Consider the following 24,649-nt stretch of genomic DNA (forward strand, 5'->3'; position numbering starts at 1 on the left):
AAAAAGAAAAAAGGGTGTGAAGTGGGGGAGAGAGAGGGAGAGAAAGAAAAAGGGAGGGAGAAAGAGAGAGAGAGACCAAGAGAGTGTGTGTTGTGGGCGGTGGGGGGCGGGCAGGGGAGAAACAGAGAGTGACTGGGAGGCGGAAAGAGGCAGAGCAAGAAAGAGGGACCAACTCCAGGGAGCAGGGGAGGCAAAGAGAGGGACGGAGGCAAAGGGAAAGAGGGAGGGAGAAACAGAGAGTGAGGGAAAGAGACAGGGCGGAAAGAAGGGAGAAAGAGAGAGAGAAAGGGATAAAGGGAAAGAGAAAGAGACCAGGAGACAGAGAAAGGCCAAGAGAGCAAGCGGAAGAGAGACACAGAGGAGGACAGACATACAGAGAGGCTGGGAGGGAGAGAAAGGCTGAAAGGAGGAGGGGGAGAGAGAGATTCAGAGAGACAGATCACAAGAGAAGGGGGCAGGCAGGGAGAGAAAGGGAGAGAAAGAGAGGCAGTGAGGGGGCGGTGCCGGGGGAGAGGGAAAGAGAGGCAAGGTGGCGGGGAGAGAGACAGGGCAAGAGAAAGACAATGAAAGAAGGCTGGGAAAAGACCAGGGCACAAATGAACCTACCTAAGAAACAGCCTCACAGACAGAACAGATTGAGTTGCCAAGGGGGAGCGAAGGAAGGGATGGACGGGCAGTTCTGGGTTAGTAGAGGCAAACTCTGATATTTACAACGAATAGGAACGTCCCTGGTGGCTTAATGGTTATGAATCTGCCTTCCAAGGCAGGCGACGCGGCTTGGACCCCTGGTTGGGGAACTAACATCCCACATGGCAACTAAACCAGCTCGTGACAGCAAGAGTTTCGAGCCGCAACTACTGAGTCCACGCGCTCCAGAGCCCGTGCTGCACAGCAAGAGAAGACCGAGAGCTGCAACCAGAGAGAGCCCACACACTGCAATGGAGGCCCAGCTCAGGCAATACACAAAGTCCCATGTTTAAAAGGCGGCGGGGGGCGGGGGGGAGACTGGGGAGTACTGGGAGCAAAAGCGGAAGCCAGAGGCGAGGCACGGATGGTGGGGTAACAGGACAAGGAATGGGCGTCTCCTAACACAGTGGCAGCAGCAACACAGCGGCACCAACCAGGTGCTGGCGGGGGACCCCAGACGCCTATGGGGACTGGAGGAGCCTCCATGCAAGCAGGTAGGATGTGGTGGGGGAAGGAGGGAGGGAGGAAAAGCAGAGGCGGGATGGGGGCTGCTACTGTGATTCTGTTTAGCTTTGTTGTTGTTGCACTTTTATTTTTTCTAACATATTTTCTAGTTTTATTTTTTATTCCTTTTTACTGTCTGCTCCTTGTCTGTTGCCTTTTTTGGGGGGTGGGGTGGGGGAGGGCAGCACTTTGTGACCTGCGGGGTCATGGTTCCCAGGTCAGGGATCAGGCTTGAGCTCCTGCGGTGGATGCACTGAGTCTGTATCCCTGGACTAACAGAGACCCTCAGACCCCAGGCATATTAATCAGCGTGAGCTCTCCCTGAGGTTCTCCTCTCAGCACCGAGACCCAGCTCCACCCATCGCCTGCAAACTGCAGGGTTGGACGTCTCAGGCCAAGCAACCAGCAAGACAGAAACAGTCCCACTCACCGAAAAACAGAGAGAGAGACAAAAAATACGATACAGACGAAGGAGCGATGTAAAAACCTACAAGACCAAATGAATGAAGAGGAAACAGGCAAAACACCCGAAAAAGAATTCAGAGAGCAATGACAGTGAAGCTGATCCTAAACCCCAGAAAGACAACGGAGGCATGGGTCGAGAAAATGCCCGAAATGTGCAACAAGGACCTAGAAGAGCTAAAGAGCACACAAACAGTGATGAGAAACGGCCAGAACTGAAGTGAAAGATGCACCGGAAGGAACTGAGAGCAGAGTAACTAAAGCAGAAGAAAAAATAAGATCGAAGGAACTGTTGAGCAGAATGAAGAAAAAAGAATCAAAATAAATAAGGACAGTCTCAGAGACCTCTGGGACATCATTAAACACACCAGCATTCAAATCGCAGGAGTCCTGGAAGGAGAGAAAGGGTCTGAGAAAATATTTGCAGAGATTATACTTGAAAATTTTTCTAACACAGGAAAAAGGCACCCAAGTCCAGATAGTCCCGTACAGGATAAATCGGAGAAGATACATACAGAGACACATATTAATCAAAGCAACAAAAATTAAATTTAACAAAAAGCAACAAATAATATACAAAGGAATCCCCGTAAGGTTATTAGCCGATTTTTCAGCAGAAATTCTGAAGGCCAGACAGGAGTGGCAAGGTGTATTTAAAATGATGAAAGGGATAAATCTACAACCAAGATTAGGCTACCTGGCAAGGATATCATTCAGATTCAATGGATAAATCAAAAGCTTTACAGACAAGGGATTTCTCTGGCAATTAAAACTACACGCTTCCAGTGCATGGGGCCTGGGCTCGATTTCTGGTCAAGGAAACAAGATTCCACATAATGAGGAACACAGCCAAAAAAAAAAGTTAAAAAAAAAACTTTCAGACAAGCAAAAGCTAAGAGAATTCAGCACTACCCAATTGGGTTTATGACAAATGCTTAAAGAACTTCTCTAGGCTGAAAACACAAAGACAGGAAAGGACCCATTAAAAACAAATTCAAAGCAATTAAGAAAATGGTAATAGAAACATACATATCAATAATTACCTACAATGAAAATGGATAAAACGCTCCCACCAAGACACAGATTGACAAAATGGATGAAAAAACAAGACCTGTACTATTTAAAAGAAACAACTTCAGACCTACAGTCATATACAGACTGAAAAAGAGGGGATGGAAAAAGATATATTCCATGCAAATGGAAATGAAATGGAATACCATTACTCACAGCAGATAAAATAGACTTTAAAATAAAGACTGTTACAAGAGATAAGGAAGGCCAGTACATAATGAAGGGATCAATCTCACAAGGAGGTATAACAATTATAAATGTTTATTCGCCCAACACAGGAGCAACTCAATGCATAAGGCAAATGCTAAGAGCCATAAAGGGGGAAATCGACAGTAACAGAAACAGAAGGGAATTTACCACCCAACTTACACCACTGGACAGATCACCCAGACACAAAATAAATAAGGAAACACAATCTTTAAATAACACAACAGACCAGATAGACTTGATACCGACAGAATGTTCTACTCTAAAGTGGCAGAATACACTTTCTTCTCAAGTATACACAGTACATTCTCCAGGATAGATCACATCTTGGGTCACAAATCAAGGTTCACTAAATTTAAGAAAATAGAAATCATATCAAACATCTTTTCCAACCACAGCACTATGAGATTAGAAATCAATTATGGGGGAAAAAACTATGAAAAACACAAAAACACATGGAAGCTAAATAACATGCTACTAAATAACCAAAAAATCATTGAAGAAATAAAAAAAATACATAGAGGACTTCCTGGTGGTCCAATTGTTAAGACCTGCCTGCCAGCGCAGGGAACCTGGGTTTGATCCCGGGTCTGGGAGGATTCCACATGCCACAGGGCAACTAAGCCCGTGCGCCCCAACTACGGAGCCCACATGCCGCCAACACTGGGCCCACGCCTCCCAACTGCTGAAGTCCACACAGTGCGGAGCCTGTGCGCCTCCACCACTGAGCCTGCTTGCTGCAACCGCGGAAACCTACGAGGCCTAGAGACCACGCTCCAGAGCAAGAGAGGCCACCACACGACAACTAGAGAGGGGCCCCCACACACAACCAGAGAGGGGCCCCCACACACAACTAGAGGGGCCCCGTGATTGCAGCTTGAGAAAGGCCACCCGCGCCAACAAAGACCCAGCGCAGCCATAAATGAATAAACAAACTAATTCAGAAAGATACATGCACCCCTATGTTCACGCAGCACAACACACAGAAGCCAAGACACAGAAACAGCTTAAATTCCCACGGACAGGTGAACGGATAACGATGTGGTACATGGACACCACGGAGCGCTGCTCAGCCGTAAAACAGAACAAAACGATGTCACCTGAAGCCAACACGGATGCGCTGAGAGATCATCGCACTGAGTGAGGTGAGTCAGAAAGACCAAAGGCCGTATGACATCACTGACATGCAGACTGTGAAATGGCAAACAGAGAGAGAGGGAGGAAGAAGAGAAGGACACAGAGAAAGAACCCAGAGAGAAAACGGGAGACAAAGAAAGAGGAAGGTGGGAGAGAGAGGAAGAAAGGGAGGCAAGGAGACACCGACAGAGGCAGGGAGGGAAGGAGCTAGGGAGAAAGGGACAAGGGGGAAGAAGGAGAGAGAAGGCAGAGAGAAAATGAAGGGAGAAAAAGAGAGGTAGGGCTGGACGGGGGTGGGGGGGGGGCGAGGGGGGCGTGGGAAGGAAGTGAGAGAAAGATAAACCGAGAGACAGGGAGAGAGACTGAGAGAGGGCGGGAGGGAAGGAGGAATTAGAGAGAGACACAGAGAGAACAGGAGAGTTAGGGAGAGACTAAGACATACATAGGGAGTGAGAAAGAAAGAAAAAGATGCAGGGAGAGAAACGTGACCGACAGAGAGGGAGAAAGAGGGAAAAGACGCACAGAGAAAGGCAGAGGATGAGACAGAAAGAAGAGAGGGGAGGGGGGGGGGAGAGGCATGGGGGGGGGGGGGGGAGACAGAAAAGGACAGAGGGAAGAGAGAGGGAAGGAGAGAGAGAGGCCAAGAGAGGAGGAGGGAGGGGCGGGAAAAAGAAACAACAAAGAGGAAGAGACACTGAGGCAACAGGGCGAGAGAGAGAAAGAAAAGAGAGAGAGAGGAGGAGGGAGGGTGTAACAGAGAGAAGAGAGGAGAGAGAGGAGGAGGAGGGGAGGCACAGAGTCAGGCAGAGACAGGGGACGCAGAGAGCAGGGGGGGGGCGGGGGAGGGAGACAGGGAGGGACACAGACAGAGAGAGACCTAGACAGAGAGAGAGAGGAGGAGGGAGGCACAGGAGTCAGGCAGAGACAGGGGAGCAACAGAGCAGGGCGGGGGGGGGGAGACAGGGAGGGACACAGACAGAGAGAGACCTAGACAGAGAGAGAGAGGAGGAGGGAGGGTGTAGCAGAGAGAAGAGAGGGAGAGAGAGGAACAGAGAGAAAGAGAGGGAGACAGAAAAAGGGAAAGGGAAGGAGGCAGGCAGAGCGGTGGTGGAGGTCAGAGAGACACAGAGACAGACCAGGAGAGAGACAAGACCGAGAGAGAGAGGGAGGAAGGGAAACAGAGCAAGAAAGAGAGGCAGAGAGAGACCAAGAGGGAGCGAAACAGAAAGGGGCGGGATGTGAGAGGGGTAGAGACAGACAGGTGAAGAGACAGAAAATGAAACAGGGAGGGGGAAAGGCACGGATAGACCTGCCAACACAACGGCCTCGCAGACACAGAGAACAGACTCTGAGTTGCAAAGCGGGAGGGGAAGAGGAGACAGACAGGGAGTTCCGGGTTAGCAGATGCAAACTCTGATGTTTACAATGAACACAAATGTCCCTGGTGGACCAGTGGTCAAGAATCTGCCTTCCAACGCAGGGAATGCAGGTTAGATCCCTGGTTGGGGACTAACATCGCACGTGACACACGGCAACTAAACCAGCTGGTAACAACTAGAGAGCCTGTGAGCCTCAGCTACTTAGTACTTAGTACAGCCCCGTGCTCTGCAACAAGACCAAGAGCTGCAACTAGAGAAAGCCCACACACTGCAGCGAAGACCCAGCTCAGGCCAAAAAGGATGGGTGAACAGCAGAGTCCTAATGTGTTCTGCAGGGAACTAGATCCAGTCTCCTGGGAGAACCACGACGGGAAGCAACTTTAAAAAGAATGCGCACATATGTATAACTGGGTTACCTTACTGTACAGAAGAGACACGCAAGAGAGGCCTGAATGACCCAGATAACCACAACGGTATGGCCACTCACCTAGAGCCAGACGTCCTGGAATGCAGAGTCAAGCAGGCCTTAGGAAGCATTACCACAAACAAAGTTAGTGGGGGTGATGGAATTCCAGCTGAACTATTTCAAATTCTAAAAGATGACGCTGTTAAAGTAGTGCACTCAATATGCCAGCAAATTTGGAAAACTCAGCGGTGGCCACAGACTGGACAAAGTCAGTTTTCATTCCAATTCCAAAGAAAGGCAATGCCAAGGAAAGTTCAAATTATTGCACAATTGCACTCATTTCACATGCTAGCAAGGTAATGCTCGAAATCCATCAAGCCAAATTTTAACAGTACGTGAACCAAAAACTTCCAGATGTACAAAATGGATTTAGAAAAGGCAGATGAACCAGAGATCAAATTGCCAACATCCACTGGATCACAGAAAAAGCAAGAGAATTCTAGAAAAAACATCTACTTGTGGTTCACTGACTACGCTAGAGTCTTTGACCATGTGGATCACAACAAACTGTGGAATATTTTTAAAGTGATGAGAATACCAGACCACCTTACCTGCCTCCTGAGAAATCTGTATGCAGGTCAAGAAGCAACGGTTAGAACCAGACGGAACGAGAGACTTGTTCAAAACGGGGAAAGGAGGACGTCAAGGCAGTATATTATCACCCTGTTTATTTAACTTATATGCAAAGTACATCATGCAAAATGCCGGGCTGGATGAAGTACAAGCTGGAATCAAGATTGCTGGGGGAAATGTCAATAACCTCAGATACACAGATGACACCACCCTTACCGCAGAAAGTGAAGAGGAATTAAAGGGCCTCTTGATGAAGGTGAAAGACGAGCGTGAAAAAGCTGGCTTAAAACTCAGCATTCAGAAAATGAAGATCAAGGCATCCAGTGTCATCACTTCATGACAAATAGATGGGGAAACAATGGAAACAGTGACACATTTTATTTTCTTGGACTCCAAAATCACTGTGGATGGTGACTGCAGCCATGAAATTAAAAGACACTTGCTCCCTGGAAGGAAAGCTATGATCAACCTAGACAGCGTGTTAAAAAGCAGTGACATCACTTTGCTGACGGAGGTCTGTGCAGTCAAAGCTATGGCTTTTCCAATAGTCATGTACGAACGTGAGTGCTGAACAATTGATGCTTTTGAACTGTGATGCTGGAGAAGACTCTTGAGAGTCCCTTGGACTGCAAGGAGATCAAACCAGTCAATTCTAAAGGAAATCAACCCTGATTATTCACTGGAAGAACCGATGCTGAAGCTCCAATACTTTGGCCACCTGATGCGGACAACTCATTGGGAAAGACTCTGATGCTGGGAAAGATTGAAGGCAGGAGGAGAAGGGGACGACAGAGGATGAGATGGCTGGATGGCATCACTGACTCAATGGACCTCAGTCTGGGCAAACTGGATATAATGAAGGACAGGGAAGCCTGGCGTGCTGCAGTCCATGAAGTCGTAAAGAGTCGGATACAACTGAGCAACTGAACAACAAGGCCCTCCCATCAGGAAGTTTACGCAAGCCTCTTAGCCTCCTCCATCAGAGGGCAGAGAGAAGAAGCAAGAAGAACCACAGTGCCACAGCAGCTAAAACAAAAACCGCATTACAGAAAAGTTAATCAGCGTGAAAAAGCAGAAATCTATGTCCCAGATGAAGGGACAAGATAAAACCCCAGAAAAGCAACTGCATGAAGTGGAGACAGGCAACCTTGCAGAAAAAGAATGGAGGCAAAGAATGAGAAGATCCGAGAAATGCTCACCAAAGACCCAGAACTAAAGAGCACACAGAGAGAGATGGACAGTACACTGGGAGGAATCAACGGCAGAATAACTGGGGCAGAACAGGTGAACGCCCCGAAGAAGAGAATAGTGGAAATCACTGCCGCAGAACAGAACATAGAAACAAAGATGGAGAATGAGTGAAGACAGCCCAAGAGACCTCTGGGACAACAGTGAACGCACAAGCATTCGCACCGTAAGGGTCCCAGAAGGAGAAGAGAGAAAGTGCCTGAGAAATTATTTGGAGAGAGAATAGCTGAAAATTTCCGTAACATCAGAAAGGAAATAGTCGACTAAGTCCAGGAAGCACAGAGAGTCCCAGGCGGGAGAAACCCAAGGAGGAACACAGCGAGACACACAGTAATCAAACTGACAAAAATTAAAGACAGAAATAAAGTATTAAAAGTAACACAGGAAAAATGACAAATAACAGACAAGGGCACTCCCATCAGGCTATCAGCTGATTTCTCAACAGAAACTCTACAAGCCAGAAGGGAACGGCACGACAGATTTAAAGTGACGAAAGGGAAGAACCTAAAACCAAGAATATTCTACCCAGCAGGACTCTCCTTCAGATTTGACGGAGAAATCAAAAGCTTTCCAGACAAGCAAAAGTTAAGAGAATTCAGCACCACCAAAAAAGCTTTACACCAAAAAAACCAAGGCAGGACACCAAGAGAAGGAAAAGACCTACCCAAAGAAAATAAACCCAAAACAATTAAGAAAATGATAATAGGACCATATATATCAATAATTATCTTAAATGCAAACAGATTAAACGCACCAACCAAAAGACACAGCAGATGAAAACCTGTGGATGTACGCACTTCCACTTAACAAATGACTCTGCTTGACCCCCAAATTGTAATTATTTTATATTGTTAGGTTAATTATGTTCCCCTTATGGCCTGCAATTGTAATTATCTTTTATTTTTTGTCTACTGATTCTGCAAACTGATAAACATCTGTCACTAACGTGATTATGTAAGTATTAATCACTTAATACCATTGTATCATGACTGGTCAACAAAAATAAAAGAACTCTATATCACCAGAACTACCATTCAACAGAAAAACCTGTAATCCCTTTTTAAAATCCAAATACATATCAGAGTTACCTCAGAGCTTTTTGAAAAATACAAACGCCCAGGTCCTGCTTTTTCACCAGAGCTCCAGACATGTTTCTGATGGGCAGACGCGCTGAAATGTCAACTGCTGGGCTACACAAGGCTCTTTCACTCTCATCTGCTTTGCTTCACTTTCTGTATTTCATATTCAGTGCTCTCGTTTCATTCAGCTTATGTTTTCCAGCTCCTCCATCTCCTTTTTTTTTATGTTCTTTCTCAAACCTTTACCAGTTCAGTTGCTCAGTTGTATCCGACTCTGAGACCTCATGGACCACAGCATGCCAAGCCTTCCTGTCCATCACCAACTCCCAGAGTTTACCCAAACCCATGTCCATTGAGTTGGTGATGCCATCCAACCATCTCATCCTCTGTCATTCCCTTCTCCTCCCGCCTTCAATCTTTCTCAGCGTCAGGGTCTTTTCAAATGAGTCAGTTCTTCGCATGAGGTGGCCAAAGTATTGGAGTTTCAGCTTCAGCATCAGTCCTTCCAATGAATATTGAGGACTGATCTCCTTCAGAATGGACTGGTTGGATCCTGCAGTCCAAGGGACTCTCAAGAGTCTTTTCCAACACCACAGTTCAAAAGCATTAATTCTTCTGTGCTCAGCTTTCTTTATAGCCCAACTCTCACATTCATACATGACCACTGGAAAAACCATAGCCTTGACTAGACGGACCTTTGTTGGCAAAGTAATATCTAAACCTTTATCAAGGGTAGTGAAAAAGCTCTTTTCCACTGTAAACTGATATAGCCAATGTGGACAACAGTCTGAAGGTTTCTTAAGAAACTAAAAGTAGAACTACCACATGAGCCAGTAGCCCCACTCGTGGGCATATACCCTGAGAAAACCGTCAATTCAAGATGCCACATGTACCCCAATATTCACTGTAGCACTGTTTACAGCAGCCGAGACAGGGAAGCAACCCAAACGCCCACCAACAGAGGAACGGGGACAGAAGGTGTGATACACAGTGGAGCATCACTCAGCCACTAAAAAGAACGATGTAACTGCACCTGCAGCAACACGGATGGGCCTGGGAGCGTCACACCACGTGAAGCGAGTCAGCCAGAGAGGAATGCCATGTGGCATCCCGCATAGGCAGAATCTAGAGAGATGATGCAAGTGGCCTTATCCGAAAACCAGAAAGCAGACTGAAGGACTTGGAGAACTTGGGGAATTGCCAGAGGGGAAGGGATGGTTACAGAGTTTGGGATAAACATGTAAACACTGCTAAATTTAACACGGATAAGCAGCCAGGTCCTACTGTACAGCACAGGGAACCCAGTGTCATGCGGCAGCCTGGGTCAGAGGGGCAAGAATGGATACACGTATATGTACGGCTGGGCCCCTTAGCTGTCCACCTGAAACTACCACAGTGATGATCAGCTAAACTCCAAAATAAATTATAAAGTTTAATAATAAAAAAAGAATGAAATTAGAAAAAAAAGCTTTTGTACATAAAAAATACATATATATATGTATTTTAGAAACTGTTTAGAATTTAGACTTTTGAAATTTTGCCTAAGTAAAAAATTTACAACATTTTGATTCCACTTGTTTCATTTAGTATGAATAGAATGCGAGATTTCTATTTAAAAAAAATAGATGTGAACAAGCAACAAAGGTTTACTGTACACCATAGGAACCTGTAGTCAGAATCTTGTAATGACCTATAAGGGAAAGTAATTTCAAAAACAGTGTATCTGTATATGTATAACTGAATCACACACAAAAAAGAATTCTACTTTTTGAAATTTAGTAATGTTTATCTTTTTGCCAGTTTCTTTAGATGTTCTATGGACATCCAATAACAATGTATGAGATACAAAATTTTACATGTATTCATGTAGGATACAAGATTAACATAAATTAATATAAATACAAATCTATTACAGTTTAATTATTATTCACGATCCTCTTATTTTTCCTACATTTAATAGAATATACTCACAGAAATGTTAATATGTTTCACTATGATTATAAATTTTTTTCTTTTCCCTTCTATTTCTTCTGATTTTTGCTTTCTGTATCTTTCTTTCTTTGCTGTCAGGAGTCTAATAGGTTACAATGTCAATCTTGTTTGTGAATTGTACCTGTTATCATTAAATCATCTTTGCCTCATTTAAAAATATATAAATTTTTTTAAAAAGGAGAATGGAACAATCATTTTTAAATCACAGATTGTACAAAACAGGCAATGGACTAAACTGGCCTTGACATGCTGACCCCTAGTACAGGATAACACTTGTGAAAAGCAAATTTAGGGATTAGAACTGTGAAACAGACCAGAGCCCATTTCATCTGTTTGTTTATTCAAAGGAAGACCTAACTCTATGCAACTTCCGTGAACAGATTTTTCACACAATCTTGGTTACTACCAGCCCATGCTGAGCACATGCAGAAGGCCCCGAGTGTCTTCCACAACAGCCTCTGCCCTACCTCACACCGCCAACAGCTCCTGGCACGTCCCTTAAATCATCAGAAGGTGCCTGCCAGGAAAGGAAACACAGTCAGCCCCCACCTGCCCAGCCACGCCCTGGCAATCACCAGGTACCAGCTCTGAGCCCTCCCTCATGGCCCTGCAGGAAGTGCCTCGCTATCCCCACTCCACCTTGTGGTGGATCCTGGGGCCCTGACAGACAGAGAGTCACCCAGTTACCCTGCCAATGCGCAGCAGGGCTGAGGCTCCCACCTGGGTCTGACTCCAGTCCACGCTTCCAACCTCTGGACCAGAGCCTCTCACCCTCCATAGCTCAGCTTGTGCCTCTAGGTCTGGCACCTGAATGTTCCCTGTACCATACCAGAGTCTGTGTGGACTGTCTACCAATCTGGTATTGGGCCAGAAGAGGACATGGTGAGCAGAGGCTGTGTAGGGCCTGGCAAGGCCTCCCAGTGGTCTCTGGACAGCAGAGAAGACCTAGGGCTCAGGAGCCTCCTACTGTGCCCCTGGGTGAAGGGAGAGTGTTGGGGAGTGCTGGGACAGAGCAGAACTGCCCACTGCCCCAGTGCCACAGGGCCATGACCGTGCTGGTGAGCAAAGACAGGGGTGGGCAGGCTCAGACACCAAGCACACTCCCCACACACACAGCAAATGAGCCCCTCGCATACCTGCCGGCCTCTTTCTCCCAGAGACACAGGAATTAGCTCAGGGACCCTCAGCAGCAGCCACAGGGGAGGTAACAAAGTCACAATGTATCCCAGAATACCAGGCTGATGAGTAGAAATGGGCAAAATGGCCCAGAGGTGCCAGACAGCAGTGGAGAAACTTCTTGATGGGTTTGGAATGCAAACAAGCCCCCCCCGAGGACCTTCTGAACTGCCTTCCTCAGGAAGTCTGTTCACAGGCACTAAGGGTTACCTGGCTTCGCCCCCTAGGACCCAGAGAGAGAAAACTGCCTATCCCCATCAGCCCAGAGAGAGAGACAGACACACAGATGCTAACTGAACAGACCCTGAACCACACAGCAGAGCGCTCCAAGCACTGGCCACACCTGCCACAACTCCAGACCAGCCACCTCCTACTTGCAGACAGCTGGAGGCAGGAGAGTGGGCCACAGGGTCACCAACCCCGGGCAGCAGGAGGAGGAGGTTACCTGTCCCGCAGGAATGGACTCCAAGGAATCAGAGCATCCTCCCACAATGGACCGGTCCTCGGGAGTCAGACTGTCGGTGGACGAGAGGCTGCTGGCCAGGGCCTCCTCTTGCACGAACATGATTCCTAGAGAGACCAGGGGAAGGCGGGTGGGGCAGGCGGGGCAGGAGAGCAGCCATTCAACAAATGGGGCTGCATCCTCAGGCTACAGCATGGCTGGGGGCTAATCGGAGCCCCCAAATCCAGGCAAGTGGATTATAGAAGAAAATGTTACAACCAAAACCTTAAAACCACTAGAAGAACGAACGCCCGCTCATCGAATCTCAGGAAGGGAATTTCTGAGCCTGAATCCAAAGAAAGAACCTGAGGTGTGACTACATATAACTAAACTTCTGTAAGGAAAAGAAAAACAAATGAAATGAGAAAAAAGTGCTCACAGTATTTGTCAAAGGCTTGTATGTTTACTCTATAAAATGCTCTTACAGATAACAAAAAATGAGGGAAAGAAATGCCACTAGGAGGCTGCAAAGAATGAACAGACATTCCACAAAAGAACAGCCAGTGGGCCTGACACAGGACCAAGCTCACCCTCCCGAACCATCCAAGGGAGTTTTGCCTCTCACTTCTGCAAAGGTCAGCCTGTGTGGCCTAACTGGGCAGAGGCAGGCTCTGCGGGGCGAGTTGCCCCGCCTGTTCAGAGAGCAGTTTGGCAAAATGTCCAGGAGTCTTACACGTGTTTGCTCCTACAGCCTCTTCCTGGGGACAGAGCTGAAGCCTCTCCACCCCACCACCCAACAGCCCTGGGAAGCTCTGCGGATCCAGGAGTCCCGGACCCCTCATCAGAAGGCCAGGCCTACTTGCTGGCTCGGGCTTCCTCCGGGGCTGGCAAGGACAACCCAGGCCCAGCTTCCCACAGGACGCACCCCACTGACTCTCCCCAAGGCCACCGCCCATGGGCAGCACACTCTGACTCATTCCGGCTGTTTTTAAAGCCTGCTGAGGCTGTTGTATGAATTCAGCTCATCTGGGTCCATTATTTCACTCCAAACATTTCCTAGACTTGTTGAGGGTAAAATGTTTTTTAACTTTCTCCTAAATGCAGCTGGTTAAATGAATGCTGGGTGTCAACCCCTAATTCCACCAAAATCTCGAGGAGGCCAGGGCTTGCCTCCATAGCCTGACTTTACCACCAGTCACCACGGCCCAACAAAATGACTCAGAGAGAGCTCACAGAGCCCCATACCCTTGTCCAGCTCAGTTGCGGCCTGGGGTCAGGACAACCTGCACAGCCCAGGTCCTCTACTCATGGGCTGGGCAGGCAGATGGTCCAAATCCAGACCCGGCGCCGCCCCCCCCCCCCCCCCCCCGACCAGAGCAAAGCAGCAGGGGCTGTGTGCAGGCAGGAAGGGCGGCAGGCACACAGCCAGGCATGAGGCATGCTATTCTCTCCCGGAATCCACCCCCTCCTCCCTCACAAGCTCAGATCCTACCATCCTTTGAGAATCACCTCACATACACCTCCAGAGCAAAATCCTCGCTGCTCTAGACAGACCTCTTTCACAAATGCCCCAAATCCTTCTGCCCCATCCTCCCTTGGGGGTACAGCTCAGCTTCCCAAGAGGCTCCAAGTTTCTCAGGGGACTGTCCTGGTCATCTGGAAACCCTTCAACACACACACAGGCGGGGAGCCCTTACTGGCCGCTTCTGATGGACCAGCAGTGCCAAGTGCTTCTCCAGCGTCAGCTCGCGCACGCCTCCCATTATTTACCACAGCCCATCAAATCTAAGACGCGGAGACGTGGCGCCATCTTGGTCTTAGCAGGCGTCCGCGGAAGGTGTTCCCCCAACTCCATCACGAATAGCAGCTGGCTGACAGCAACTATGAGACGTCACTGACTGAAAGACGCGTCTCAACTTCAGAGGCACAAGGTGGGAATGCGTGCATCTTAGAGTTGATGAAGTAGGGCAGAGAAAACAGAGCTTCTGGAGGTGACAAGTTGCTTCGGGGACCACAGCCAGGGAAGCTGGGATGTAAACTCAGGGGACCCAGGCCAGGCGCCTGCTCTCCTAACCACGTCTCTATAGCCTCCTCTCAGCCCCTGGACCTGGCCTGGCTGGAGAATCAACTCCGACACTTCCCACATCAGTCCCTACGGCCACAGCCCTCCATGGCGCCAACAAGTTGGGCTGGCAGGTCCTGAGGTGACCAGAGGCCTGGTGTTTAATGGATAGTGTCCCCTCCTGGCGGGCCTCCGGGGGTGGGGGACAGCTTACTCACAAGTATGTCCACTTCTACAAAAACGGGCTGGGAGCAAAGCTGCTCCCTACAGGAAGAAATCCTTGCCCATCCAGGCAAGGTCCAGCAGCACATGACTGGACACAAATTTCTGTGGATTCCTCCACACTAGCAACAAGCAGCAGCATCTTCCTGTCACTACCCTCCCAAACCCTGTTTGGAGCTGAGGAAATGTGAATAGGGACAGTCTTTCTGCTTCCTTCCTGGACTGTGGTCTGCACAAACAAGTGGTCAGAAAGGGCCACTCAGGGGACAGGACAGGGGACATCAGAATGCCTAGACGGGGCCCAACCTTTGTTGTTTCTCACCAAAAGGAAAGAGATGTGCACACAGAGACATCCACTGCAGTTTTATTTGTAAGAGGATCTGGAGACAACGTCTAAATGTCCAGTAGAAGGACCGGGAAAGGAAGGGGGAGGACTACAGTGAGCCACTGCATGGTGTGCCCCCGGAGCGGGGCCAGTGAAGGGGACCGAGTCTGGCTCTGGCTGCTGCAGAGGCTTCGCCACCAAAGGCGGGCCGCCCACAGCTGCAGCTGTGGGGGCAGACACCTCCCTCGCCACCCACAGCTCACTCACTTGCTCACACTCACTGATTCCTTGCCTCGACAAAAGCAGACTGAGAACTGGTGGGTCCCCAGCCTGGTGGGCCAGCCGCACCTCCCGGTCCCCAGAGCCTAGCCACGCAGACCCCTGCAGGGCCCAGGGCTGTGCCGGGCTGTGTGCGGCGGGGAGGAGGCCTGAGGAGGGCTCTGGCCGCTCGACAGGAGACAGGTCAGGGAAGCATCTTCAAAGTGATACAGGCCCCCTCCCCTTTTACATAAAAAAAAAAAAAAAGAAATAGAAAACCAGAAATTCTCAATCAAGAATGTTACAAAAGCAAACACGACGACTCCGGCACCGCCGTGCCCCGTCCACTCTCTGGCTCGCGTCCACGGCTGCGACCTTGGTGAGCTGCCCTGCACGGGCTCTCTGACTTCACCCAGCATTCCTCATATCCCACCTTCCCCGCTCGGTGGCACTGGCTGCAGGACACTCCAGACCACGGCTTAACGTCCCTCTCTCTCTCATGCCCGCCGTGGCCCATGTTTTGCTGGCAGAAACAGCGCTGCGCCGAGCATTTCACCTCCCCCTTCCCTGTTATCTTAACCCGCTAAGATAAAATCCCCACCAGCGGGGTTACCAAGTCAAGGGGTGGGAACGTTTTTCTGGCTCTTGAAACATAGGGTCAAACTGTTTTCCCAAGACCTCACACCAAGTTCTCCAACTCCAGGAGCCCGGGTGGGCGGCGTTCCTTCCTGTGTGTCCCGAGCCTTGGCTCCACTCGGGACGGCACACCCTCCCCTCTTCCGTGGGGGCCGGGCCAGCAGACACTCATGGGACCTGCTTCACTCACTCATCTCCGAGGATGCCTGGGTTCAGAGGTGAAAGCCCTTTGAAAACGCTAAGACAGTGGGTCGGTGAAAGGGATTGGTCTTCCATGGGTCCACCAACAGCCTATCTTGGCCCCACCAACACAGCGATCAGGGCTGGGTCACACTACCAGGGCCATGACGATGAGGCACACTCCCCACACAGGGATGGGGTGGGGGGCCACCTGACTCAGGGAAGTAACCAGGAGGCCTGGCTTCTCATTAACAGGCAGCCAGCCTGCCCACACCGCCTGCAGGCGCTTGGGGTCCTTATGGGCCAGCAGCCCCGAGCCTGTTCAAAGAGCACACCCCGCAGTACCCTAGAGGAACTGGATGTGGGTGTCAGAGCAACAGGGAGTCTTCACTGAGCAAACTGAGAAATCAAGCCAGGCACCCCCCAGCCATGCGCCTCCCCAGGAGGGGCTGGTGTGCAGACAGCACCATGCCCTCCCTGTATCCGAACCCGCTCCCCCAACCCCAGCCCAGCTAGGGGCCTGGGCAGGGCCTGTGCAGCTCCGTCAGGGAGGCAGACACACACACATGGTTACCTTGGTTGGAGAGGATGGGCTGGGGCAGGGAGGCAGAGGTGGGAGCCACGCTGGGTGGGGAGCTGCTGGGTCTGACGCAGGGGGCAGCAGAGAGCCGAGCATCCTCGCTGACCTGAGGGGGAGTGCTGAGTCAGCCGGGCAGAGGTGAAAGATCCAGGAGAGCAGAACTGGGCAGAGCCAGAGATGTGAGGAGGAGCTTACCGCGCGCGCGCGCGCACACACACACACCCCGGCGACAGGGAGGACCTCGACTAACCCTCAGCAACCCCATGAGGCAGGTCCGACGGCCACCCCCATCTCACGGATGAGAACGCACAGGGACACACAGCCGAGGGGAGGCCAGGGTGGTGCAGCCAGGACTCCACTCCTCCACCTCCCACACAAAGACCCACCTTCCTCTCAGAGTTGCTTAATTTGGACTTGACCTCTTTGGCTTTCTGAATCGCTTTTAGCACTTCCACTGTGTCCAACTCTTTCTCTGTGGTCACTGTGTTGTCCAGGCAGACCTATGGTGTTCAGAAAATGGCCATCAGCACAGGGGCTGGCCAGCATGGTGCGAGCAGGATGGCGGGGTCCTGCCGAGGTGTGGGCCCAGCCCCAGGAGGACACACAGGGCTGCGGGGGCCCAGCCTGCCAGGAGGGAGATCTCTGCCACCTGCAGAAGAGACCTGGAGCTCCCTGGAGTGACCCAGCAAGGCCCCGCAACGCCTAGTCTGGCTCCGGGAGTTCCTCTCGGAAAAGAGAAGACAGGCCACAGGGTTCCCTGAGAAGGCCTCTGGGATGGTTGGGAATAGGGGAAAGTGGTGCCCTGAACTAAGCCTCCAATCGTGACGAAACTCGTATCTGCAAAGAGCAAGGGGAGAGCCTTCTGGGCTGGGGAACTGGGAGAGCCAAGACACGGGAAGCAGGCAGGAAGGCAGGGACCCCACCTGCAAGTGCAGGAACGAGCTACGGGCCAGCAGGCAGTGGGAACAGCAGGGCGGCCGAACGAGGGAAGGTCCCAAGGGCCGAGGGAGGGGAGCTGATGTCTTGGTGACAGTGTGGGGAAAGGGGCACCTGGGGCGGAAAACACACGGAGGGCTGGGGGGATGATGCAAACAGCCTTCCAGCTATCTTCTGGCCTGGGATCTGGCGACAGTGGGAGCGTGGCCTGCTCGAAGCTAGGAGACGGGGAACCTGCAGGGCACCTGTGGGGCGGGCAGGTGACCATCAGCCGGTGGCAGATACTGGGCTGGGTGACACCAACCAAGGTGGGCAAACACATCTGGTTTATGACGCGATTCAGGAAATGAGATACCTAGAATTAAGTAACTTATTCCTGACTCTTGCCTACAATTAACATTGTTGTTTGTTGTTTAGTCACTAAATTCTGTCTGATTCTGCAACATCAAGGGCTGGAGCCCGCCAGCGCATAATCTGGCCGTGGGAGTGTCCCAGGCAAGAACACCAGAGTGCCCTACCACTTGCTCCCCCAGGAGACCGTCCCGACCCAAGGATGGAATCTGCATCTCCAGCACCGGCAGGCGGGCTCTCTACTGCTGAGCCACCAGAGAAGCCCAGAGTTAACGTTACTTTTTAACAAGGAGAAGACAACCCCTCCACACTCAGGCTGTGCCTGTTGGTTCCCGGAGAGCCCCCCAGGCCTGATGCTCTGACGCAGGTGACATGAGGTCAGCCTCCTGAGGAAGCGTGGCAGCCTGTGGCCCCTGAGAGAAGAGGAGCGAGGGAGCCTTTTCCTATGGAGGCAGTGGACTTCCCTGATCCGAAAGGCAACTCAGGGTCAGGACGGCCTTCTGAAGCAGGCAGGTGTACGTGAGCAGATGTCACCTGCAGCTGAGTCTCCCCAAGCAGCTTACCTCCGAGGCCCGCTCTCCGAACTGAGCCAGCACCTTGGTCCGATAGTCGGGGATGATACTCAGGGGGTTGTTCAGCAGAGCCACGTGCTCCAGACACGGGAGGCTGCCGATGCTTCTGACCTCTTCCATCTGAAAGGCATCCCCCGAGGCCCTTCGCTAACAACTCAGCAATGCGACAACACAAGCGACAGCCAGCAAAAGCCCCTCGTTCTCACCGAAGTGACCAACGTCGAGGCACAGCCTCCCCGGAACCCCGCGCCCCTTCTGGGGCGCGGCTCACCTGTTCGATTCTGTTGTCGCTGAGATCCAGGTTGACCAGGGAGTAGAGCTTGTGCAGTCCACTCAGGTTCCTCAGGAGGTTGCCTGCCAGGTTTAGGGTCTTGATGTTCCCCAGTTTGGTGTGAACCCCTTCCAAGGAGGACAGCTTGTTGTAGGACAGGTCCACGTGCACAAGGTTGTACAGGTGCTGTGGCGGCATCGACAACAGGGTCGCGTGGTTAAGGTCAAGGGTCCAGACAGTGGGCACTGACATGAAGGGTGTAACAGGCCCGCCAACCTAAACAACTAGCTCTGCAGGCTGGCTCTATTCCCGCTGACATTTTTTCAGAAGGGAAACTCTTCTTCCCTGCACAGGTTTACAGGGCCAACACGGCCCACAGGGTAGGAGTAGAGGCAGGGTTTGAAAACACGGCTGTCCGTCCTCACAGTTGAGGCATCATCTTTATCCTGTCCAATGTGTATTTATACTTTGGGAACTAGAGCAACACGGTTCATTGCATTGTTGTGAACCAAAGGGAACGGCAGCAGCTCTGCCTTTACAAACCTGTAGTACACCCAGATACCCTTCAAGGGCCCATGAGAGAAACCCCAAGACTCCCAAGGCCACGTCAGCCTCCTGATCTCAGGAGAACGGGACCTTGTAAGAAGCTCACAGACAGTAAAGGCCCCCAAAGACACTAATCACCTGCAGATTGTTCATGACCAGCACTCCATTGTGACTCAGGTCCAGGAACTCAATCTTTGGAATCAGTTTCTTGAGAAAGAAAAGACAAGACCTGACGTTACCCTAGGAGACTGGACCCTTTCCGGCCCCTACACAGGAGGAACAGATGCTTCTGCCTGACCACAGACTCCTAGGTAGGCCATGTGTGCAGGGCCCCTGACGCGACACCTCCCGGGGCCCAGCCAGCAGCACATCCTCAGGAACACGTAACAGAGGGCCTCCGGTGCTGAGCAGCGACGCACTGTTTTTATAGAACACTTGGCTTGTAAAAGTGATAAACAGCAAGTGCAGACAGAAGGAGGTATGTCCTTCTTCAATTCTGCACCCCCATCGAGACCCACAAACACTCCTGCCCAAGTACCATCTGGACGTCACTCTTACAGGGGAACATCTGGAACCTTTTCCTTTTTTTTCTGGCTGCACTGTGAGGCACACTGGATCTGAGTTCCCTGATCAGGGATCAAACCTGTCCCCACTACAGTGGAAACAAAGTCTTAACCACTGAACTACCAGGAATGTCCCTGGAACCTACGGACTAACTTTTCTGCTCCCCTTCTTGGGAATAAATTTCACCACTCACTGTGCCTATGCTATCAAATGCACACACAATTAATACACTTCATTTCGTTCTAAGCACTCCTTTTAAAAAAAAATTATTTATTTTTGGCTGTGCCAGGTCTTCATTGCTCCCCAGGCTTTTCTCTAGTTGCAGTGAGCGGGGGCTGCCCTCCACAGCGGCTGAGCTCGGGCTGCTCATCGTGGTGGGGTCTCCTGCTGTGGAGCACAGGCTCTGGGGCGCGTGGGCTTCAGCAGCTGCTGAGCGTGGGCTCGGGAGCTGTGCCTTGCGGGGCTCTAGAGCACAGGCTCAGTAGCTGTGGTGCACGGGCTTAGCTGCTCCGAGGCATGTGGGGTCTTCCTGGACCAGGGGTTGAACCAGTGTCTCCTGCATTGGCCAGCGGATTCTTTACCACTGAGCCACCAGGGAAGCCCTAAGATTTTAAATAACTTTTAAATAACCCCATTAACTTAAGAATTGCAGGCAAGGCACAGAGCACCAGATACAGTTCTTCATTAGTCCTTTTGGTAAAAGGTTAAACACCCAACCCCAGGGTCTGGTCAGGCCATGGAGGGCATACCACAGAGTCATCGATCTCGGAGATGCTGTTGTGACTCAAGTCCAGAGCGGTCAGAGCCTGCCATGTGGGGATGACGGCAGTCACGGGGCCCTCCGTGGCTGCGCCTGCTGGCTCCCACTCATCAAACTCCGAAGCTTCGGGAACGAGGACTTCCTGTGTGAGAACATCTGGTGAGCACCCCCATGGTAGCCCTCATGCAACACTCACTGGGAACACAATCATTGCAAAATTTCAGGAAGGGCTGGAGCATATTTAGTATGTGGAAGTGAACTTGCATTAAAACGGGGCTTTGGTTCATATGCCTCGAAACGATTGTGAAATAACTGAAGAGCTTAGAAACATAACAGCCACTTGGAATATCTTCTGGCCCTGCTGCAGGAGCAAACGCTTTTCCAGCTCACAAGAGCCTCGTTATACAGTGATGCCTTTTCTGGCTTAAATCTTGGAGGCTGAAGGTCAGAATTTGCTGTTTCTAGGCAACCGTGCTTTACAAGCTGGCACTGTGGCCCCCGCGGCTGACAATGGGCCTTTTAACCATTACTTCACAGGGTAGAATCTAGCAGGGCTGAGACAGGGGAGCAGCAGGGAGCCCAGGGGCACTGTCTACTGGGAAGGAGGCAGGTCTCCTCGCTTCGGCTTCTGATGCCCTTTGATAAGACTTCTCCTCTCTCAATGGCTCACTCTGGGCTCCCTGAACAGGAAAGCAGGGAGTATCTCCCAGAGGGGCAAAGCTGCCTGAAACAAGCTGCCTCTTTTCGGCCAGTAGCCTCAAGAGAAAGACTTTCCATTAAACCTAAATCTTCATCAGATACTCTAAGTTCTGAAAGTAACATTATACTTCTTTCTAGAAGAACTTTAAGATTACTGAGTCTGCTAAGTCACTTCAGTCACGTCCAACTCTTGGCAACCCCACGGACTGTAGCCTGCCAGGCTCCTCTGTCCATGGGATTCTTCAGGCATGAATACTGGAGTGGGTTGCCATTTCCTTCTTCAGGGGATCTTCTCAGCCCAGGGATCAAACCAGCATCCCTTACATCTCCTGAGTGTTCTTTACCACTAGCGACACCTGGAATTCAGGTCATTACTAAGATGCAAACCATAAAAATGTAAAGAGAAGGAAAAAAACCTCTTACATACTTGGTTTGTGAGTTTGTGTCACTCACACATAAACAACAGGGCCCAGCACACACAACCTCGCCTGCCTATTCAAGCTCACTGAGAACAAGATACAAATGAGTGCTAAGCCAGGGCTTTTCATAGTTAGAGAACATTTCCATCAATTCATCTAATAAATATTCCGACACTCGTGCTGCTGAAAATTTATTAAAAACCAGTGACCTTTTTCTGAGGGGTGGGGATCACCCTGCTCTTAAAATCTCAAGTTTAACAGTGCTGATTTGGGATGACGATGTAGCCTGAGGCATCTCAGGGATTGTCAAGCACTGGGAGGGCCCACAGGAGTGTGCAGCTGCCCAGGGGAAAGTCTAGCTTCTGATTCCTGACAGGTGGCAGATTTTGCATAATTCGCAGTGAGGCCACCACAGTGCAGGGTCCTGCCCCTCAGACGGCACCCAGGAAGGTAACAGGTCGCGCTTACCTTCATGGAGGTTGCCGAGAAACGGACGCTCATCGTGGCCAAGGTGGGCTTGGATGCAACCAGCCCCCGGATGCGCCTGGCATCACAGTGACTTATCTGGAACAAGAACAGCTGTGTCTCAGAAGGGCATCGTCATCCAACAGAAGTCCCACGAAGTAGATGCTCACCACCCACACACAAAAGGAGCACAACCATCAGTGACCCCAAATCCTTCGAGCCAGGCAGTGACTCAAACCCTGAGTCAAGACACAAACTTGTTTCTCTGAACAGTTGCTTGGGGCTTGGTGGCTGGACACAAAGTGAGAGCCAGGGGCTCCAGAGCTGGAGAGCTGGGGCCTCTGGAACATCACCTGCCCGAAGCCGCTGGCCTCGTGGCCTCGCAGGGGGAAGGAGGGGGACAAGCCAAACCACCTCCCTCAAGCCACCTGTCCGAGCGCTACACTACACACCCGCAGGCCCCGCCTGGCAGAGCCGCAGCCTGCCCAGCCAGGCACTCCTCTCACTACCCAGCCCCACTTGCCTGTGCTGGTCGAGGACCAGATGCCCATCGAAGGAAGGGTCCTCAAGGGACTTCCTGAGACAAGCCCGGCACGTTGCAGAGTCAGACTCTGCTGAGCTCAGACACTAGATTCCCCCTTTTAACTGTGTGATCCTGGCCAAACTTCCTTACCCCACTAAGCCTCAGTTTCCTCAACTGTAAAATGGGAATGTAAGTGCCCACTGTACGTGGCTGTTGAGAAGATTTCATCGAGGAGTGAATTTGAGACATGGGGAACAGGGCTGCACACAAAAGCCATGCTCGAGAACTTGCTGTTAAAGCGTTTTCCACTGTTCTCTACTGAGTCCCCTTCTTGTTAAAAAAAAAAACAAGAAAAAAAAAAGGTAACAAAATTGGCACTGCGAACCCAGGAGTTCCACAGTGAGTAATGCAAAGTATTTCCTGTTAGGCACAGGCACGGCAGAGAGCAGAGAATCCTGCAACCCCTCTGCTGGTCTGCCCTGGGAGATGCAGACATGGAACTGGCTGTGTGACCCACAGGATGACTTCCTAGCACTTCAGTTCGAGCAGTGAAGAAGCCCAGGAGAAGCTGGGCACCAGTGCGCCAACCTGTCCAAATGCTGCGGGGTGGGGACGTGCAGACCGGCCAGGGGCAGCAGAAGCTCCTCTCTCTCTGCCTCCACAGCGCCTGACTCCCCTAAATGGAATCTGCCACACACTGGCAGACTCAAAAGCACCAGTGCCTTACGATTAAATCCAGACACTCAACCTCAGGAACACTCCCTAGGCACGGACAGAATGGTCAGAAATCAGTCCATCCTGCGAGGGCACAGTCCCGCCTGCACTCCAGGGGCCCCGGGCCTTACCTCCACCTGATGAAGAGACTTGAATATGGACAGATCAAAAGGCAGGAGCTGCTCCTGAATGTTGCTGGTCCCAAAAGGTCCTTCTGTGCCAGAAACCTACAGCCAAATAAATGGTGTGAATTAGGGACGCTGCGGCAACCAGCACTTCCCATCCGTGTTCACCGAGCAGTGTTGCAGCAACTGCCAAACCCTGCTCCAAGCTTTGCCAGGCTGCGAGGGGCAGTCTGGGCAAGGATTCCCACTCAGCACTTCCATGATCCACAAAGAAGGCTAAAGCCAAGGTTCAAAGTAGGGGGCCACTGGACCATGACTGCCCCCTGGTGCTCAGAGGCAGAAGCACAGTGCCCAGATCACCAACCGTCACTTTCTTTTCTCAGGGCCTGCAGTGTATACACACACACACGAACACACCCCACACACCCAGGTCACGAGCTGTGTGCCCACGACTGAGCAGTTCCCCATGACCAGGCTCCCACAGCTTTACCTTAAGGTACTTAAGGCGACAGGTGAAGTCCAGGATGTGCCCCAGGTCAGTCTTGGCATCCCCGCTGGCGCACGTGGGCTTTCCCTGCTGCAGCTGCTCGGTGACTGCGTAGAGCTGCAGGGGCCCAATGGCGAAGACCTCGCCAGCCCCCAGGAGCTGTTCTCCTGCAACAGCCGCAGCCCAAGAGGTGAGCACTGGGCCCCAGCCCCGCCGTGCAGCCAGGGTACCTGCCCACGCGGCCAACAGTGAACAAGCACTTGGCCGGCACCCACTATGCACACCGAATCAGGACGAAGGAAGGACCCTCCTGAGCATGCGGAAGCGGTCTCCCTCCTGGGCTGACAGCTCAGGGTTAACCCAGGACACGTGATTACAAAGGAAGGAAGGGCCACAGGAATTTGCTCTGGGGAGCCTCTCCGAGGTGAGACTGAGTTACAATCTGAGGCCCTGGCCAGGAGAAAGCCAGGACAGGCAGCACTAAGGGCAATGGCCCGCTGTAACCTCTAAGACGCAGACGTCTCAAGGTTA

At 51.1% G+C, this 24,649-nt stretch overlaps 1 protein-coding gene across 3 annotated transcripts in view; it reads right to left on the reverse strand.

Annotated features, from left to right (window-relative positions):
• The window catches only part of NISCH (nischarin), a 57,264-nt gene that overhangs the window by 20,583 nt on the left and 12,032 nt on the right, over positions 1–24,649 (reverse strand). Inside the window, exons 5-15 of one of the 3 annotated variants that reach the window (XM_018066741.1) lie at positions 24,122–24,285; positions 23,638–23,733; positions 22,273–22,368; positions 20,676–20,828; positions 19,501–19,569; positions 18,817–19,002; positions 18,537–18,665; positions 17,073–17,186; positions 16,681–16,792; positions 12,427–12,551; positions 11,273–11,322 (exon numbers count right to left, since the gene is read on the reverse strand). In XM_018066741.1, coding sequence (XP_017922230.1) covers positions 11,273–11,322; positions 12,427–12,551; positions 16,681–16,792; positions 17,073–17,186; positions 18,537–18,665; positions 18,817–19,002; positions 19,501–19,569; positions 20,676–20,828; positions 22,273–22,368; positions 23,638–23,733; positions 24,122–24,285 — 1,294 coding nt within the window. Of the gene's footprint in view, positions 1–11,272; positions 11,323–12,426; positions 12,552–15,055; positions 16,133–16,680; positions 16,793–17,072; positions 17,187–18,536; positions 18,666–18,816; positions 19,003–19,500; positions 19,570–20,675; positions 20,829–22,272; positions 22,369–23,637; positions 23,734–24,121; positions 24,286–24,649 lie in introns of those variants that run through there. The other 2 variants (XM_018066742.1, XM_018066743.1) reach the window with 2 other exon arrangements.

The sequence above is a fragment of the Capra hircus genome, chromosome 22 (assembly GCF_001704415.2).
Source record: "Capra hircus breed San Clemente chromosome 22, ASM170441v1, whole genome shotgun sequence".
In the NCBI taxonomy this organism is placed as follows: Eukaryota; Metazoa; Chordata; class Mammalia; order Artiodactyla; family Bovidae; genus Capra; species Capra hircus.